Below are 19,640 nucleotides of genomic sequence, written 5' to 3'. Positions count from 1 at the left end.
AATAATAATAAATGGGATTTATATAGCGCTTTTCTAGACCCAAAGACGCTTAACTTCCTGCGTAGGATCCAGCTTCTTTTGATAACGGATGCGCACTCCAGTAGCCTGATAGCAAAGTGTGTTTTTGAGAGGGCTGATGTCAAGCATCGGGAAAACCAAGTACCATGTCGCTGCGAGCAGAGTATTGCTTTCACATTCTGCTTTCTCTCTGCCTGGTTTTATTGTACCTGCAAGTTGTTTTATGCCACGACATCCAAGTTTAATCCTACAGAGTGTTGCTGCTTCCTTCTGGGCCCGAGGTCTGAGTTGTTCTAACATCCACACATTCTCCAGCAGCATGATCCACTGGAGGACAGGCTGGGATAAAATGAAGAAGACACATTAGAGGCCAGTGTGTGGGAGGAACACGGTCGGGGGTGGGAGAAAGAGGTCGTTCACAAATGAGTAATTGAAATAGACAGAGAATACAAAGTGAGAAAAGGAATAATAAGAGGACACATCAGGTATATGAAGCCAGTCCTTTCTCTCTTTTCAGGGTGATTTCTGCTCCTAAAGACTGAGACACAAGCTTAAAGCGGCCGTATTTGGAGACATTTTAATTAGCCCCAAGCTAGTGTTAAGCGTTGTATTTGATTTATCTCCCACTGCAGCTCTATATGATGTTTTTTTAACTATTAGTTTTTTTCTCATTATGGTGTGTTTGTGTTTCAATGTGTGTGTGTTTGTTTGAGGCATGGGCTGCTGTTGCTCCACCTCTTTTCCTGACGTGCTCCATTGATCTCTCTAATCTAGTTTTGGCTTCCTGAAAGAGCTGACTTCCCTCAGGCATTAATTATGCCTCCATGTGATTTATATCAGTGGGCTCCAGCACTCAGCACTCTTTTCGGTCTAATCCAATCGGATCCACGTCTGTGGCCCAGCCACAGTAGCTCCCACCCAATCAGATATATTGAATATGTGTCGCAAGTGTGTTCCCTTGCTACACTCCCCTAGAGCTATCTGCCCTCCGCAGCTCCACTACATCCATTGTTCTAAAGTCCTCCTATGTGAAGAATGCTCTGTGTTACTATAAATAACCACTGTAAAGAGAGCAGATGTATCCGGTGCAGAGCCTCTAACTTAAGCTCCTTCTCATGGATGAGAAGTTGATTTTGAAAACAGTTAAACTGAAATGTAGAGGTACAGCTGATCCTTGGATTATTTCACTTCTGAAGATGTTGCAAAATACTGCACTTTTTTCTTCATTGAGATATATTTACTCAAACAGGATGCCTGGTTGTTTGTAGAAGCTGTCTGACCTGCTCGGTGACCTCTGTGGTCCAGTTACATTGGGATGTACAGTACCAGGTTCAAGATGAACTCTATGGGGAAGAGACGGTGGGATAGCATGGTGAGTAACTCTTCCTTGGGCTACACTGTCCATGGAGGAAGTGTTCCAAACCTTCTGTCCCCTCCACGCTCAGAGGGCCTTGGGACCCTCAAGAAAAGACTATCCATGGAGGTCCTGCGAGGCTGGGCCCCCGACCTGGGAAGCCTGAGCATGGGGCTCAATCTGAATCTGAGCCCAGTGAAATGGCCCTCACTGGTTACTGTGTGCAAATGGAAACAGAGCCTGTTAGAGAAGCTGAAGAAGAAGCACTGTGGCACTGAGGAACAATCACAGGTCAGAGAGCTTGAACATGCCTTAAGCTTGGATTGTTGGAAGCTTCTCATTTTTTATATTTAAAAATGTTTAGGCTTGTTTTTCAAAAAAAAATCCAGGCTCCATGGCCAGCACAAAGGTTTTACCAAATCACTTCTCTACCTTATTTCCAAAACTGTTTTTGTATTGCATTGAGATTAAGACTATTCTTTGAGGGCATAATAGCCATGAAGCAGCATCAAGATAAATGAGATGCAGAAAACCAAACTATAAAATAAAGTTGCTTAAAAAGAGTGAGAGGCAGCAGTGCAGTCTCTAAACAATGACAGCTTGTTGATTACTTTGCCACAGGATCTTTTATTGTAAGTTTAAACCCACTGAAAGACCAGTGATATGAGGGAGAGAGAAACACACACAAACACAAAACGGCACGTAACAACAACAATAATGAAACCTCCCACCACAAGCTGTATGATTTTACAGCCTGTTCTTTTTTTGTGTATGCAGTATATATTGAAACGTAGCTTTTTCCATCCTAAAGTTTATAGAATTCATTAAATAGAGTATGTCCTATTAGACTGGCCTTGTAACACTTCATGGAGAAGCAGACTGGTAATCTGTCAACATCCACTGGTTTACTGTATTATATGCTTGGTTTACACAGATGTGAAATGCTTCACAGCTGTTAACTTCTCGCTGTTCATGAAACACGTGTCTGTCACAATAGTTTTTGAAGGCAGCACTCCTGGAAGCTGGTATTCATCCTGGCAACCTGATGCTTTTGTTAATCCTTACTTAGAAGGATTTCATTCTTGAGGGGCGATTTTAGCTATATTTAGAATAGCAATGACAATGATGGATACAGTACATAATGTGGAAGACTTTTCAACATGTCATTCAATCTTGACCATGCCCACTATACATTTTTAAGATTTTATTATTGAATGTCAATGATCATTTTATTTAGAGAGCACGTATCAATGGATTTAAAGTGGTTTTACATGATAAAAGAAAGTAGAACAAATAAATAAGTTAAAGTGCACCTATCATGCTATTTTTAGGCAACAGCATAGGTCTCAGATATATAAAAACATGTCTATAATAATAATAATAATAATAATAATAATAATAATAATACATTACATTTATAAAGCGCTTTTCCTGGTGCTCAAAGCGCTAACAAGCAAGTAAAACAAAAATAACAACAAAAGTAGAAAGTGCTAAGCTAGACGGAATAAGGGCAAGGGGTTAGTTGATTAGGAGTTAAAGGCAAGAGTGAAAAGGTGAGTTTTGAGGGATTGTTTGAATGATGTGAGAGTGTTGGCGGATCTGATGTGGCTGGGGGGGGAGTTCCAGAGTGTGGGGGGAGGCTGCTGTGAAGGCCCTGTCACCATGGCCGTATCCACCATTGAGGTCACCGAGGTCCGGACCTTGGTAATTCTTTTCGAGCTGTGTATATAACTAAACTTGTAAAATAATTGCACTAAACGGGCTTCTTTGTAGTAATTCCATTTACTGACGATGGGGGCGCTGCATAAGTACGTAGCCTCGGTTAAAGCAAACCGAAGAAGACGACATGTATCAACAAACCACCGCATCTCGGACTTGTACCGATGGGATTTATGGCTCTTTGAAGGGAGCCGGATCTTATGGCTCCGTTACTTTCAGAGAGCCGTTCAAAAGAGCCGTTTTTTCAAGGGGGCGGGGTTTATCTGCAAAATAATCACCAGGATATTATTAACTGTATTGCCAGACCTAATGTCAATAATCGGCATTGTAAACATGACACAAGGTGGCGCCATGTCATTCATGTCAGTGAATGTAGGCTACTTTGAATTTACCCTCTGTAAATAAAGTTGCCTTGCCTTGAATGAAATTCATGCAATTCTTAATATAACTCGACCACCTATGTCGCCTATGCCAAAAACCGGCCCTGGGTCCCAGATTGCTCAATTTACATATTGGATCAAGTAACCCCTTAGATGGGGCAAGTTAAGCCACATCACCACTTTTTATGAGAAATCATATTTTCATGGCCCTTTGTGATAGATGCATTATTTTCATTTTCATTGACAAAAGATATCCTGAAGTAAAAGTTGTTGTCATTTGACTTATTATAATAAAGTTGCAAAGATAACAATTGTGTTTTAACAAAGTCATTATAAAGTACTTTTAATCTTACAATACAATTGCTGAAGAATATTGATACCATAAGCGTTTAGCTTGTCACTTGCTCTGCAATTCTGCCTACAACCAGATGTTGATCCTTGAGTTCTCTGTTTCCCTGTTGATGGATATGTAAAGAAGGTCAAGAGAGAGGGTATTTACAATTTAATTTGTACTAAGCTTCAGCAGTAGGTGACAAAACCTGCAGTCCAGTTGGCTTTGTGACAGGGTAGCAGAGTGTGTGCAGGGTTTCCCACACATAGACTATAATTGGGCGGGCCCAATTGGTCACCATTTATGTAAACACATATTTCCATTTGAGGGTGTTTTTTCATATTGGATATGTTATTGGTTATGGCCCTGATTTTATGATTATTGAAATGTACACAGTTCTGTTTCATATAGGTGTTCCCATAGATCTAGGTGGCGTGTGAGGCTCAGGTTTGGGAAGGCTACTTTTTTTACTTGACGCTGTCCGCCTCCGGTGTCTATAGAAAAGAGATCAACTCAGTGAAAGCACCGCCTGCTGACCAATCAGAGCTCAGTGTGCGGAGTTTAAATCTATCAAGTCATATTACAGGATAAAGGAAATACAGTTTAAACTGCCGTATGCAGAGAAGACGCCGAGGTGTCACACTTATCATTCATATCACACATCAGATCATCGATCATATAATATCACAATATTTCCTTATCTGAGTCAGCTTCTCGAGCCGTATCTGGACGTGCAACACTTACATTGTCACATACTGTATGCAGACGTATTATTTTAAGCAACACATTAAGTTGACGAAACACTCAACTCAAATGTAAATAAAGTCAGATCCATTCGTGTCTTAGATGGGGCAGTATCATAAAACTGTTGTACGCTTTCAAACACTCTGTAGTTTATTTATTTTTAACCAGTTGTTCTGTATTCACCTTGCAGCAACTATGTGGCTTGTATCCTGGATTAAATGTTTAAGTCATGGATGTTTAAACTTCATATTTGTCTAATATTGTTTACTTTTCATTAATGAAGTATGAGGCTGCGCTGTCAATACACTTGTCCCTGTTTGTGATTGGTCAAATGTTGCTAACCCCGCCCCTTTCACGTGAACGCGCTGCGCTCTCAGCTGGAGAGAAAAACCCTGGCTTGATTTACCGAGTTGATAACCAGCGTCGTAGGACCGCTTAGCGAGATGTCGTTTGTTCGGGTTAGTTAAGATAACTCAAACATATCCAGGGTCTGTTGAACTGGCTTCGTAGTACAGTTTACTGGTGGCTGCATAGAAGCGCTAATGTCAAAGACACAAACATTATACATATATAGGCTATATTTTTATTTTACCATGATGCACTGCAGTGACACAAATATTTGGGAAGGCTTAAGCCCCTGTCACACTGTCCCGAAATTGACACCCGATGGACACACGATTAAGGAAATGTTCAAATTCGGCTCTGATCGTAACAACATCGGGCCATTCGTGAGGGCATCTTAAGCCATCGTATGACCGCCGGTGGAGTTTCTCAGGCCCCGGCAGCAACTTCGGGAGCGGTGGCAACATCTTTGGCATCACAAAGCATTGCCGAAGGACCTTGTGAAGGTTCATTTTCGTGTTGACTTTGTGTGTCCCTTTTGCCCTTCGTAAGGCATTCGTGAGGGCATCTTAAGCCATCGTATGACCGCCGGTGGAATTTATCAGGCTCCGGCAGCAACTTCGGGAGCGGTGGCAAAATCTTTGGCATGCCAAAGATGGCTTAAGATGCCTTCACAAATTAGAGGATGTTCCCTGAAAGATTGTAAAATGTCAATGAAGATATCAGACTTAGTATATTTGTTAATAATTACATACAATACATGGAATGTGCGTGTGTTCCAATTGAATCTGCGCCCCCCTGGTGGCCAGTATATAAATGAAGTGGCCCCCACCACCATCCAAGTTGCCCATCCCTGGTGTAGGGGAATACAAAGGTGAATATATTAAGTACCTAGAATAAACCAGAATAATTCGGCCTATCATAGCCCAAAACTGACTTTTTTTTTCCTTTTTATTTTGTTTTAGTGAATGGTGATCTTATCTAGTCGTATTTTCCTCGAGCTTCCTCTGGGAAATAGGCTACTTGTTAAAGTGTACCAGGAGGGCTTGCAGGTGGCGTGTAGTGATAGACTTCTTCACAGAGTTAACACTGAGATCATTTCCCTCTATGAATTCCTCCAGCTCAGGAAACATATAAATCCTGCCCATTTCAACTCGCGTAGTCCAGCGATCCACTTTCCTCTTGAATGCGCAGATTTGATCATTCAGGGACATGATGCTTGTGTTTTCAACTTGCAATGACATGTCCGCTCAATGTCAAATATGGAAGACAAATATGCCAGCATTGTTAACCAGTCAGGGTCAGTCAGGTGGTTAGCGAGCTGGGAACCATGCTCCATCAGAAATAAGTGCACCTCGTCCCGCAGTTCATACAGGCGGCTGAGAACATTTCCCTGTGAAAGCCACCTGACTTCTGTGTGGATCAGCAGGCCCTGATGCTCCGATCCCAGCTTGTTGCAGAGACTGGCGCACAGCCTAGTATTGAGTGGACATGATTTGATGTAGTTGACCATTTTTATCGCCGTCTCAAGAATAGTGTTGTCACGATACCAACATTTTGGTTTCGATACCGATACCAAGTCAAGAATTGCGATTCCGATTATTTTTTGATACTTTTCTTTTATTATTTTCATGATAAATAAAATGGTAGTTTATCTGTTAAGTGTTTTCTTACAACATTCTTTATACTTGAGTTTATGTGATTTCTTTGATAGTTAACTTTATATTTTATTAACATGTAATAGTAGGCTACAGTAATATAAATAATTATTGACAAAACAGTGCATGACATTAAGGATTTTGGGAGATGGCCCTGTGGGCCATCTAAGCTAATTTACAGATGGCCCTGAGCCCAATAGAGATTGCCCTGAAAAATACGTGCGGACGAAATGCCACAAAGGGTTTGGGGTTTGGGGCCTCCCCCTAGAACATTTAGATTTTTGCAGGTCTTAGATGCTGTCTGGTGCATTCTCTAGACTGAATTATAAGATGAACCAGCACAATATTATATTGTACAATTTCAATTTTATTCTTCATTTCACTTGTTTGTTTGTTCTTGTTTGTGTTTGCTCGCTTGCATGCCCTGCATAGCTATAAGAAATACTTAAGTTGTTGGTCAAGACACTTTCCATCTGATGAAGGCGAATGCCTTCCCAGATGTAAAAAAGTAGAACACATTACATTCAGTTATAACTGCCAAAACAAACATTATTTACACTATTATGGCCCCTGTTAAAAATGTTTGTAATGTTATCTTCTGTAAATTGGTCAAACGAATGCCTCCTCATCCGGAAGCTGACCGAGCAGACCCGAGCAGCAGTCGAGAGGTGCCGAGCGCATCCGCGAAGCATACAAAATGACGACGTCAGAGTTCCCGTTGGCCGGCAAATCAAAATCTCTTCGGTCACAATAATTTCCCTTTAGCACAATACCGCTTCAGTTGCGCCACTTATGTGACAGACAAGAAGAGTATGTGACAGACAAGAATAGTCAATTCTAATGTCTAACACTTAATGTGGAGAAAGAGATGTCCTGTATGGGTTGATTGTGCGTTGAACTGTTGCTAATGCCTCGGGGTTCCGGTGGGCATGTAAACAAATGCATAATGCATTTGTTCTATTCATCTATACTTTGTGGCCTCACTCAGTTGCATAGCGACACTTATTGTTTAGGTGTCTTTTAATAAGCAGGTAGTCTTATCATTAGCTAGAACTAGCTAGATCTGATCAATATGGACATAAACGCGAGTGAAGACTAATCTTACGGGAGAGAGAGATCAGCTGCTGCTGACGAGTCGACACGCAGCTCTGCATAATCACATGCAGCGGTGAGCGGACAAAACACACACTTCAGGTTAGAATATCACACGTAGCTATTTTAATTACCTCTAAAACTACCTAAACTAGTTATAGATATGTTTAGTTTTACTGTCGGGTCACTCATTACTGGATCCGCGAGCTGCTGGCATAATAGATTGCCCGATCGGGCAACCAGCAGGTGAGGCTTCATTGCCCGAGCTAAATACTAGATGGCCCCGGGCCATCGGGCAGCCCTTAATGTCGAGCCCTGCAAAATGTTCATTGCAGATGTTAGCCACATTGGTAAGTTAGCTAAAAAGATAGCCATATTAGACAGTTATCATTGCCATTAATTGCCTCGTCAAACTACGAAAACGTTCGTTTGTCACAAAATAAATTACACTTGTTTGACTTAGATTTGAGGGCAGGGGCTTGAGCATGATGTAATTATGTTGTCTATCACATTCGCTAACCTGTCAGTCTTTAAATCCTTTAAACAGCTCTGGATGCCGGTCGGCGAGGTGCTTAGCCAAGTTTGATGTGTTGGCTCCCTTGGTTTGCAGGGATCTAAAACATCTCTTACAGACAGGCCTCGTGGTGTCCGTAGGCTTGCCCTCACTTTCAGAGATATAGCTAAAATACTTCCAAATTTCGCTTCTGGCGTCTTTTTTGTCAACAAGCCGAGGCGCAGCGGCAGTTGCACTCCCACTTGCAGCCATGCTTCTCGTTTTCTCACATGCTCTGGCAGCTAGCGCGTGCTCGAGAGAGGGGAGGCACTTAGAGCGTGCTTGAGAGGGGCGGGACTCCAGGCACGGCTGCAGTGCAGGGAGTGGAAGCAGGGCGCTGAACACACGGCTCTTATTAAAATAGCGTTTTCTCACCGGAGTACTTTCCCCCGTCATTCTTAAAGTACCGATACTAATGAAACGGAGGAATCGTAACGTTTTTAACGGCAGGGTATCGCGGTACCTTTCAAGTATCGATACACCGTGCAACACTACTCAAGAACACTTTTAAGCTCTGGGCCGAGCGTTTTACTCGCTAGAGCTTCTCTGTGGATAATACAATGCGCAAAGTTAACGTGGGGGGCCACTTGTAAGACTCTTGCTTTTACTCCTCTCTTTTTCCCCAGCATTGCTCCAGCAGGTGCGCAGAATCAAAATTTCTTTATTTTTCCCCCTTACCTACAGACATACATAATAAAAATGTCTATGCACACGTTATTATTAATAATAATAATAATACAAATAATAATTTTAAAAAACTGTGCACATTTAAAGTCCTGTGACCATACATTCAGGAAGCACCCATCATTTATATTTGGATGTGATCGAGAGAAACACATTGTAAAGTGGTAAATGTTTTTTTTTCACAATAAACCATGTTTTGCTTGTCCAAGTACATTTTCAACATGTCAGCTATAATTACTTTTGTGTCAATGCAAATGTATCCAGCTCTGAAAATATATATCATACATGTCGGTTATTTAGCAAGGTGTAAACCATGTGAAGTAGCTGGGGCAAAGTGAGCCAGGGGTTCAACTTAACCCCCCTGAGGCACTGCAGTTAAGTCTCTGTAGTATACAATGGTACGTAAATGTAGTTTTACACTGTTACATGATCCAGTAGTTCAGCTAAGGGTAACTGGTCTTGTGTAGCTAAAACAGTATCTTGATAGAACGATTTCTATACTTTTAGATCTAGATAGTTTCAATAATCTTAAGGCACGCCACCATCTTTCCTGCCGTATGCCTGAAGTAACATCTTTAGGAAGGGCTATAGCCTTTAATAAAACTACAGTGCAGGACTAATTTGACAATAAAGAGATAGATAGGTAGTGGTGGTCTAATGCAGTGGTTTGGGGGGTCGCCAAAGATCGCAGGGGGGCCGCCAGACCTCAGATGATTTGAGGCCTAATATCATATTTAGAATTTAAAAAAATTACATATAATGTTTTTTTTACATATCATTTTTTTTACATATTGTAACGCAATACATGATTGGCGCTAAAAGCCTTGTCTACATTACAATAAAATATAGAAATTAATTGATTAACTAAAATTAAAATTAAAAAAATTCATCTGATACTCCTCCGATTGGCGCCAACATTGACGTTACTGTGTCAGCTTTCATAATAATAACAGTTTGCTGCGCTTGCTAGCTAGCGACCGACTTCATAAGGTGAATATTTTTGTCTAAAAATGTCTGAAAAACGTAAAGGAGATGACAGCTCATCTGCAATCAAAAAGAAAATGAGGACCTACCTAGAGAGCTATCTTAACTTTGGTTTCATGGAGGGAACGGACAAAACCCGCCCAGAGTGTGTGATATGCAGAGAGAAGCTAGCCAACGAAAGCATGAAACCCAGCAAAATGAAGAGACACCAACAGACCATGCACCCAGAAACAGTCGGGCGTGATCGGGACTTTTTCAAAAAGAAACAACACCTTGCAAAGGCAAACAAGCCAATGGATATTAGAACAGCGTTTGTTAGGGCTGGCAGCGACGCCTCTTTTGAATGTGCACTTTTAATAGCAAAGGCAAAGAAACCGCACAACATTGGCGAGCAGCTCATTAAGCCAGCTTGCATTTAGATGGCTGAGAAACTGTGCGGCCCGCAGGTCGCGGAGAAGCTAAAAACTGTACCACTGTCAAACAATACGGTGAAAGACAGAATTGAGAAGATGGCAAGTAACTGCGAGCTGCAGCTGCTCGAAAAGCTTGGAAAGGGGCCATTTGCCATACAACTTGATGAAACCACAACTGTAGCAGACGAGGCTGTGCTGATCGTTTATGTGCAATATATCGATGGGGAAGATTTGAAGCAGGAGATTCTTATGTCAGTCAACCTTACCAATACCACCCGGGGTGAGGACATTTTTACTGCAGTGGATTATCTCATCCCACAAGCTTTCCTATGAGAATTTAGTTGCATGTTGCACAGACGGAGCTGCCTCAATGATGGGGAAAAACAAGGGATTTAACAGTCGCTTGAAAGAAAAGGCCCCACACTGCACAATATTTCACTGTGTGATACATCGCCAGGCCCTGGCCAGCAAGAAACTATCAGAAGACCTCAGCGAAACACTCTCAACTGTTATTAAAATAGTCAATTTCATTAAAGGTCGCCCCACCAACAAGCGTCTATTCGCAGACTTGTGCGAGGATGAAGCGCACCAAACCCTCCTCCTGCACACCGAGGTGCGCTGGCTCTCACGCGGCCGAGTGCTGGCACGCTTTGTCGAACTGAAGGAAAAAATTGAAGAGTTTCTACAAACTCGTAACCGCGCACTGTCAGAGCAAGTGACCGAGTCATTCTGGATTAAAACAGCATACCTGGCCGACATCTTCAGTCTCTACAACGAAACAAACAAGCGTCTGCAAGGCGTGGAGTCCAACATTCTCCAATGATGCATTTGTGCGCAAACTGGAGTACAGGGTCGGGAAAATGGAGAGGGGGGAGCTGCAACAGTTTCCACTACTGCTGAAACAATCCCAAAACAATCCTGAAACGGTGCCTGTGTCTGTACGTCGCGAGTTTATCCGCCATATGAACGCACTGCAAACGGAAATGCAATCACGGCTCGCTGACATAGACGAGTATGTCTCCAAGGAATTGTGGGTTTTAGATCCCTTTATTGCCAAAGTTGAGGATGTGGAATACCTGGATTGCGAAGATGAGCTCACCGACATCCAAGCTGACTCGCTGTCAAAGAAATACTTCCAGGAAAAAGGATTTTAAAAGTTTGGGATTCTCAAAGGACCAAGCCTCGCTCCAAAGATCACACTGCATGCCACGACCAGGATTATACTCCCATTCAGTACGACATATCTATCAGAAACAGCCTTCAGCGCACTTGTTGCCATCAAAACAAAAGCACGCAACACACTGGACGTTCACAACGACTTTAGACTGGCTGTCACTCACATTACACCGGACATTCCATCCCTGACTGCGGGCGTGCAAGCCCAAGGTTCACATTAATGAACCTACTTGAACCTCGTCTTCTCTCTGCTACCTGTTCCATGGCAGACAAGCATTTGATTTACCTGCTTAATATGCCAGTTTTTCATTGTTGTCTTATACAGGCCTATGAAACCATATTACCATTTATTTATTAGACATAGTATATTCTTTTGAAGTGTCCTGTTCTTCGACATTTGAAATAAATATGATGCATACATTTGCAAGTTAGTAGCTAATAAAAGCATACAAAGACAGAAATGTATCATTTTTTCTTTAATAGAAATGTTTCTTCTGCGCGTAAAGTGCCGGTTTCAGTTGGATTATTTGTCACAGTTGCTCCGATCAGATCGGTCTCCTCCATTTTGTAGATTATTTACGATTTTTTAATCCACATAAACACATCGCCAAAATCCGGCTTACTTTGAGCATGTGTTTTAAACAGTTGAATCCCTTTGTGAATTGTTTCCACTTGCGCCGTCCTTTAATTTCTTTATACAGCGGGCATCCAAATTCATTCATCCTGAGTCCAATAACCAACAAAGTCACTCCAATAGTGCTCCTTAATTACGCTTTCATCCTCCTTTAATGAAATACTTTATATTCATCCAGTTTGTGACAGTAGTTGTAGCATTTTTGAGACTTTTAAACTCTAATTACCGCTGTTGCTGTGTGTGTGTGTGTGTGTGTGTGTGTGTGTGTGTGTGTGTGTGTGTGTGTGTGTGTGTGTGTGTGTGTGTGTGTGTGTGTGTGTGTGTGTGTGTGTGTGTGTGTGTGTGTGTGTGTGTGTTTGTGTGTGTGGGGGGGGGGGTAACCGCTGTTACCTGGCACGGTTGTCACTACCCGATCTGCCCCCCTGCCCGATCTGTACTGCGCATGTGCGAGATGGTCCGCCATACTGGACAACTACATACGGCAACTGTAATAGGACACTTCACACAGTGGCGTTTGGCAAAGCAGAAAAAGAACACAAAAAAACCGGGAGAGATGAGTTATTGTTATGACAACGTGACTTCACTTTTATTTAACAACTCTTTTTATTGGGTTCTTTTATTTGGGGTTAAGTACATTGTCAGAATAAGTGAGACATAGATTTAACTTCTGTTAGACAGCTATATGTCATACATTTTTGCATACATTCACAGTAAATATTTATTCAGTATGATAACTGCCAAACAGAAGTTAAATCCATTTTCTTTCTGTGCTTTGCCAAACGCCACTGAGTCAAGTGTCCTAGTTGTGTTGCCGTACGGAGTTGTCCAGTATGGCAGACCATCTCGCACATGCACAGTAAAGATCGGGCAGGGGTGCAGATCGGAAACAGCGATAATTAAAGTTTCAAAGTTTTGGGGGTTCGCAAATTCCAACAGGAGTCATTTGGGGGGGCCCTGGGTGAAAAAGGTTGGGAACCCCTGGTCTAATGGATAGTGAGGTGGGCTGAAGATCGGAAAGTTCTGAGTTAAAATCCCGCCTGGAACACCATCACTTTCCCTTGAGTATGTTTATGTTTATTAAGGATCCCCATTAGCTTTTGCTCTCGACAAAAGCTACTCTTCCTGGGGTCCGACACTTAAAACAATACAACAATAATACAACAATAATACAGCAACATTTAGGACATAAGTCCTGACATCATTAACAACATTAAAAACATCACCAATATCAAATTAAATTAGGGTTCACAGCTCACAAGGGTACATGGTCATTAGTAGATGGCCCTTCAATCTCTTCTTGAAAGAGGCTCTGGACTCTATTTCAGCAAGGTAGTTTGGCATTGAGTTCCATTCCTTTATAGCTCTATAAGACACAGAAGATTTCAGAAGATTGGTCCTGGTTTTAGGTGCTAGTAGATGGCCTGATGTAGCTTGTCTAGTCTTATGGTCATGCTCGTCTCTTGTGTAAACTATTTGATCATAAAAATACAGTGGTTTTTTGCTAAATTGGACATTTTTTTGAAAAGTGATAACACGAGATTGCAGACCTTTCTCAACTGGAAGCCATGATAGGTTTCTATGCATAACTCCAATATGAGTGCGCTTCGAACAGTGGAGAGCTAGTCTGTCAGCCTTGTTTTGAGCTATTTGTAATTTCTGTAAATGTGTTTTTGCTGCTGATGACCATACGACTTGACTACGGTGGCCCTGAAGTGCAAGACACCACAGCATTTCAGAAAACACTACAGCATTTCACAAAACACCACAGCATTTCACAAAACGCCACAGCATTTCACAAAACGCCACAGCATTTCACAAAACACCACTGCATTTCACATTGGACAGAAAGGGTAGTCCTTTAGGGAGAACACTTCTTATTTATGATTGGACAGAGCCAGCCAGAGAAGCACTGCTGTGATTGGTTGTCTTTGCTGCCAGTCATTTTCAAGAAATTACGCTTCATTTTAGTTACTGTCAATTTGCTTTGTCCACCGTAAACCAGAATCAAGAACAATGCCAAGCAATTTAGTCTCGTAAGGCACTTAGCCCTTAGTTACTCCAGGGAGAATGTCCCTGTAATTGGTAATTGCAAGTCGCTTTGGATAAAAGCGTCAGCTAAATGTAATGTAATAGACAGATGAGAGAATAACCACAATTATGACTAGCCTATAGAAATCGGTATTTTCTTTTTCTTCTTATGCTCAGTTTTAAACTTGAAAAAGTCAGTTGGTCAATTTACCCCCAGATGGTTCAATTTATCCAAGTTAAGACTGTAGTTCCGTCTAATCCAAAATTCGATTTGAAGGTAGCAGCAAGCTTGACTCGGACAAAATGCATCTCAGGAAAATGTGTTTGACTCTTTACTTAAAACAAAAAGGTATCAAATACAAACACATATTTTCACAGGTCAAAACACTATGTTGCTCTGTGCTTCTTTCTCCTTCTCACACACAATCACCAGCAGCTGCCGTCGGCTATAACGTCTTGTAATCTCAAAACAGCTGCGGTCGTCTATGCCGTCAATTCCACATGGCTGGTTCAAATACATGATATAATAAATGTTATGGAAATCTTAGACCTAGTCAATACTGTGGAGAGATACAATTAGAATGATCAATCAATAAACTGGTGAAACAAACAGAGTTGTCTTTCTGGATCTTTATTCGAGGCGCCTCGAAGGCACAAGTCTCACAGAGTACAGGTTAGTCTGCAGGAGTGTGCGCAATAGTCACAGAATAGCAAAGCTTATATACAAGATAGGGCGGGCAGACAGAGTTTTTGTGTAGCTGGCGGAACGCCTCAGAAATCTGCTTTCACACGGATGTCTCATATTGTTATTAGACACCTGTGTCCTTGAGCTGTAGAAAGTATAATGGTTATCAGAATATGGAAGTTCAAACTTTGTGTGAAGAGGAGTAGTTTCAACATAGTCTGCCAAATCAGCTCTGTGGCCTTGAAGCGCTTGAGAATAATAATCCTCATTAGAGACAACAGATGAAACAGCAAATATGAAGAAATGGTACAGTAGTGTTAGACAATGCTTTCAGAAGCATTTGGTTTTACCATATAAGGTAACATAAGAAATTGCCGCTACATAACACTATCAAAAAAGGATTATAATATACAAATATATCAAACTATACATTTTAACATATGGCTCCTACATTTCTGGCCCCTAATTGGCTAGACGGGGAGCATACCAATTACTAAAATAAACTTAAATAACGCCATGTAATCTAAACATAATTAAGCAACTTTAAGAATTGATATTCTTCTTTTACTGGAAGTCCGTTTATGTTTCTTTGGGGGGGGCCATCACACTGTTTCGAGAAGCAGACAGAGCTTTGTGATCGGTCTCACTAAAACACTGGTCTTGGTCTTCACGCTGACGCTGCGTACAGCGCCTTTGGCGTCTGACATAGTCTTAAGGACTCTTCCCATCACCCACGAATTACGAGGGGCTGAGTCATCCACAATTAAGACGATGTCTCCTGGCTGCAAGTTTCTCCTTGGTGTGGGCCACTTCTGGCGCTCTTGTAGGAGAGGTAGGTATTCCCGTGTCCATCTTGACCAGATATTGTGATTGTTTCCATCTGCGTCGTGAATACACATCCTCCTTCCTGAACACCCCCGGGGGCACGCTAGATTTAGATTTGAGTAACAACAAGTGGTTTGGTGTGAGTGCCTCAAGGTCACTGGGGTCATCAGAAGTCTTTGTGATGGGGCGATATTTGATAATGGACTCCACCTCACACAGCACGGTCTGAAAGCCCTCATCATCCAGCTTGCTGCTTGAGGACTGAATTAAGAATTTTTCTAACAGTGCGTATTTGTCTTTCCCACCCTCCTCCGTGGTGGGAAGCACCTGGGGGATTGAAGATCCACTTGACTCTTTTTTGTAACATTGCATTGTGTATTTTGGACCGATTCAGCTCCTCAATGGCTTCACATAGCTCTCTTTCTGCTCCAACAAAATTGGTGCCGTTATCAGATCGTATCATCGCCACCTGTCCTCTTCTGCTGATAAAGCGGCGCAGAGCATTGATGCAAGAATCAGTTTCATGAGAGTAAGCCACCTCGATATGCACTGCTCTGATTGCCAGACAAGTGAAGATCACGCCGTACCGTTTCACCAGGCTGTGTCCCCGTTTAATTTCAAAGGGTCCGAAGTAGTCTACTCCGACGTTGGTAAAGGGGATTTCGTCTGGCAATACGCGATCTTTGGGTAGGTTGGCCATTTTCTGCTGTCCAGCCTTGGCATGTAGTGTCCTGCACACTGTACAATCAGTTATGATCCTTCTTACTGCTGCGTTAGCCTTCGGAATCCAGTACTTCTGCCTTAACTTTGCGAGCGTATGATTCCTGCCTCCATTTCCAACTTCTCTGTGGATGTGTTGCAAAAGAAGAGTAGCGACACGTTGGTTCTTAGAGAGGATGAGGGGGCACCTAGCCGTTGTTTAACCGTCCACCTACTCTAAGTACGCCGTCTTCCAGAACAGGATCCAGTCTGGTGAATGGACTACTCATCTTGACATGTGTCTGTCCTTTCTCCAAAGCTTTGATCTCCTCCAGATATGCCTGCCTTTGGCTGAAGCGAACAAGCGCTTTTTCAGCTAACTCCAAATGTTCCACGGTGAGCAGATTCTTGTTTTGTGTGGCTCTGTATTTCTCTATCTGCTGATTAAGAAATTGTTCTTGATTTGCAGGGTTGTCTTCTGACTTAATACAGGCGGCTTGGAACTCTTTCCTTTTTCCACTGAATTGCAGCAGCAGATCTTAAATCCGGAGAAACCATCCCACTGCTCTCTTCAGCTTACACCATTTTGAATAATGATCAATGAGCTTGTTCACTGTGACAACTCCTTCGTCTATTATTGTTAGACAGACTGCAGGTGCCTTCTTTACCTCATCGTCATCTTCCAGTACATTGCTTGACAGATCTGGTCTTTCCGGCCACTCACTTTCATTTTTCCACAGGAAACTTGGGACTTGTATCTAATTCTCACTTTTGATAAAACTCTCAACTTTCAGACCAATTGAAACTTGATCCGCAGGGTTCAGGGAGGTGTTCACATATCTCCATTGGTTTGGTGTAGTAGCCTTACGAATGATCGAGATTCTGTTTCCGACAAAGGTTTTGAAGAGAGACGTTTAGTTTTCAATACATTTCAGTACAGTAATACTGTCTGTCCAGAAGACCTTCTTAGCATCTTGTCGACCTTGACAGCGACAACTGCTGCTGTCAACTCCATTCTCGGAATGGCGATGTGTTTCAGTGGACTGGACTTTCCGATCAGCAAGGAAACCTTTCTTTTGCCTTGGTTGTTTGTCTGCACGATGTAGGTAGATATTCCATATACATCCATGCTGGCATTGGAAAAAGTGGTGGAGCTGTGCCATCTTCAGGGGTTCAACCTTTGCCGGTTTGACGCATCTCTGCACATAAAACTTTGACAGCTGGTCAAGGTCGTCCAGCCATTTCATCCATTTCTGGGCTTACCCACTGTCTACTCATCCCATCCTCTCTTTTCCCGACAAAGGTCTCTCAGAAGGAGCTTTGTTGGCAGTACCAATGGGGCCAGGAACCCGAGGGGGTCGTAGATGGAGCTAACGATGGAAAGGATTCCTCGTCTTATAGCTGGTTTGTCCTGTGGTTGCACTTTGAACCTGTCTGATTCAGTGCACCACGGAGTACCAAGGGCTCTTTCCATAGGAAGCTGCTTATGGTTCAGGTCAAGATCTTTGACTTCCGTTGTTCTGTCTTCTTTAGGGATGGACGACAAGACAGCCCTACTGTTGCTGACCCACTTTGTCAGCCTGAAACCTCCACTGGCGCACAGATGTCTGAGGTCCCTGACCAAAGCAACAGCATGGTCTTCTGAATCCACAGACTTTAAACAGTCATCTACATAAAAGTTTCTGAGAACCATTTCCACCACCTCTGGTGTTGTTTTGCTTCCTCCATCCTGTGCTGTTCTTCTTAGTGTATATGATGCACAGCTGGGAGACGATGTAGCGCCGAACAGGTGCACCGTCAATTGGTAGTCTTCCATCAGTTTGTTCAGATCACCATCCTACCACCAAAGGAAACGCAGAAGATCTGCATCTCGGTCAGGGACTTTGACTTGGTAAAACATTGCCTCAATGTCGGCCATCAAGGCAATAGGCTCTTCTCTGAACCTCAAAAGGACACCAACAAGGGAGTTTGTGAGGTCAGGTCCTTGGAGCAGCTGATAGTTAAGTGAGGTTCCTTGATATGTGGAGGTGCAGTCAAACACTACTCTTATCTTGTTTTTCTTTGGGTGGTAGAGACCGTGATGAGGTATGTACCACACACGTCCATCTTCTCGGCTTAACTGTTCTATGGGAATTTTGACAGCGTAGCCTTTTCCAATTATACCCGTCATGAAGTCCTTGTAATCTTTGTACAGGTCCGGGTTTTTGCTGAGCTTTCTTTGGAGACATGCGGCACGCTGCTCTGCCATGCAGCGGTTGTTTGGCATTTTTGCAGTGGTAAGCCGATGCAGTAGTGTACATCCCTTAACTCTGCAGATTTTACCACTGACCGCATTAACTGATGATCCTCCTGGGACATCTGTTCTTCGTCTTCACAGCTGAGTTCTGAGAAGTCTGTGTTATATTGCTTTATTAACAGTTCCTCTATATTAGCTATGTGGTTGGCTGTAATGTGGCTCACAACTCCATCTGCTGCCTTGCTGCCATCATCCGTCTTCTTCGGCCCATTCACTACCCATCCAAGGGCATTCTTAACTAGGGATGGGTACCGTTAAGGTTTTAACGGTACTACTACTTTTATCGATACCACTTATCGATCCGGTCTTTTAACGGTACTCTTATCGGTTCTTTTGGAAGAAAAAAAAGAAGGTAAACTAACTAAACAAATTGTAAACAAAATGAACATTGCTTTTTATTTAAATTAAATAAATAATATTTTACATCAGCGTGGTACAAATGGTATTAAATAATCTGATGACAGAACTGTAAACAGAATAGCTGAAACTTTAACAAAATAAACAACTCGGTTACCTCTAGTCATTAACCCATGTTTGTATAATGTACAGTGTTTCCCCTAGGATGGAGTCATAGCAGCGGTGCTAAGGCACGCGGGCCCAGCAAAATGTGAGCGCGGCGCGCGTGGACATTTTAAGTGTGTGCGCGTGCGAAGTGCTTCCCGCCATTATGTTTCTATTTGTCTGCCAGCACAAGAAAGACACATACATCATTAAAGGCTTCAAATGTATTCAGTATTGTATGAACATAATTGGTGGTTGGACATCACATCCTCTAGGGGGGTCCGGGGGTATGCCCCCCCGGGAAGATTTGTTTTTACATTTTAATATAAAATGCTTCAATCTGGTGCACTTTGAGCACACAATGACTAGAGACTAGATCTAACTCTAAACACCCATATGAAAAAGATCGTTTTACATTTTAATAATCAAATAATTGAACATACCAATAAACTACCATAGCCAATAACACATATGTAACTTATTTTATTTTTGTTGTTCATTTACATCACTTTCATCAGGCAATT

The 19,640-nt window shown here is 42.3% G+C and overlaps 1 protein-coding gene across 41 annotated transcripts in view; it reads left to right on the top strand.

The window, feature by feature from the left end:
- dlg2 (discs, large homolog 2) overlaps positions 1 to 19,640 on the top strand; it is a gene marked incomplete at its 5' end in the record, with an annotated part of 449,978 nt that overhangs the window by 310,084 nt on the left and 120,254 nt on the right. The window contains one exon of one of the 41 annotated variants that reach the window (XM_079650378.1): positions 1,340 to 1,390. The exons of 39 other annotated variants lie outside the window; for them this stretch is intronic. In XM_079650378.1, the coding sequence (XP_079506504.1) occupies positions 1,355 to 1,390 (36 nt within the window). One more of the 41 variants, XM_079650375.1, reaches the window with a different exon arrangement.

This window comes from Notothenia rossii, assembly GCF_949606895.1.
Source record: "Notothenia rossii genome assembly, chromosome: 9".
Classification (NCBI taxonomy): Eukaryota; Metazoa; Chordata; class Actinopteri; order Perciformes; family Nototheniidae; genus Notothenia; species Notothenia rossii.
This window is presented reverse-complemented; position numbering and strand designations above follow the sequence as displayed.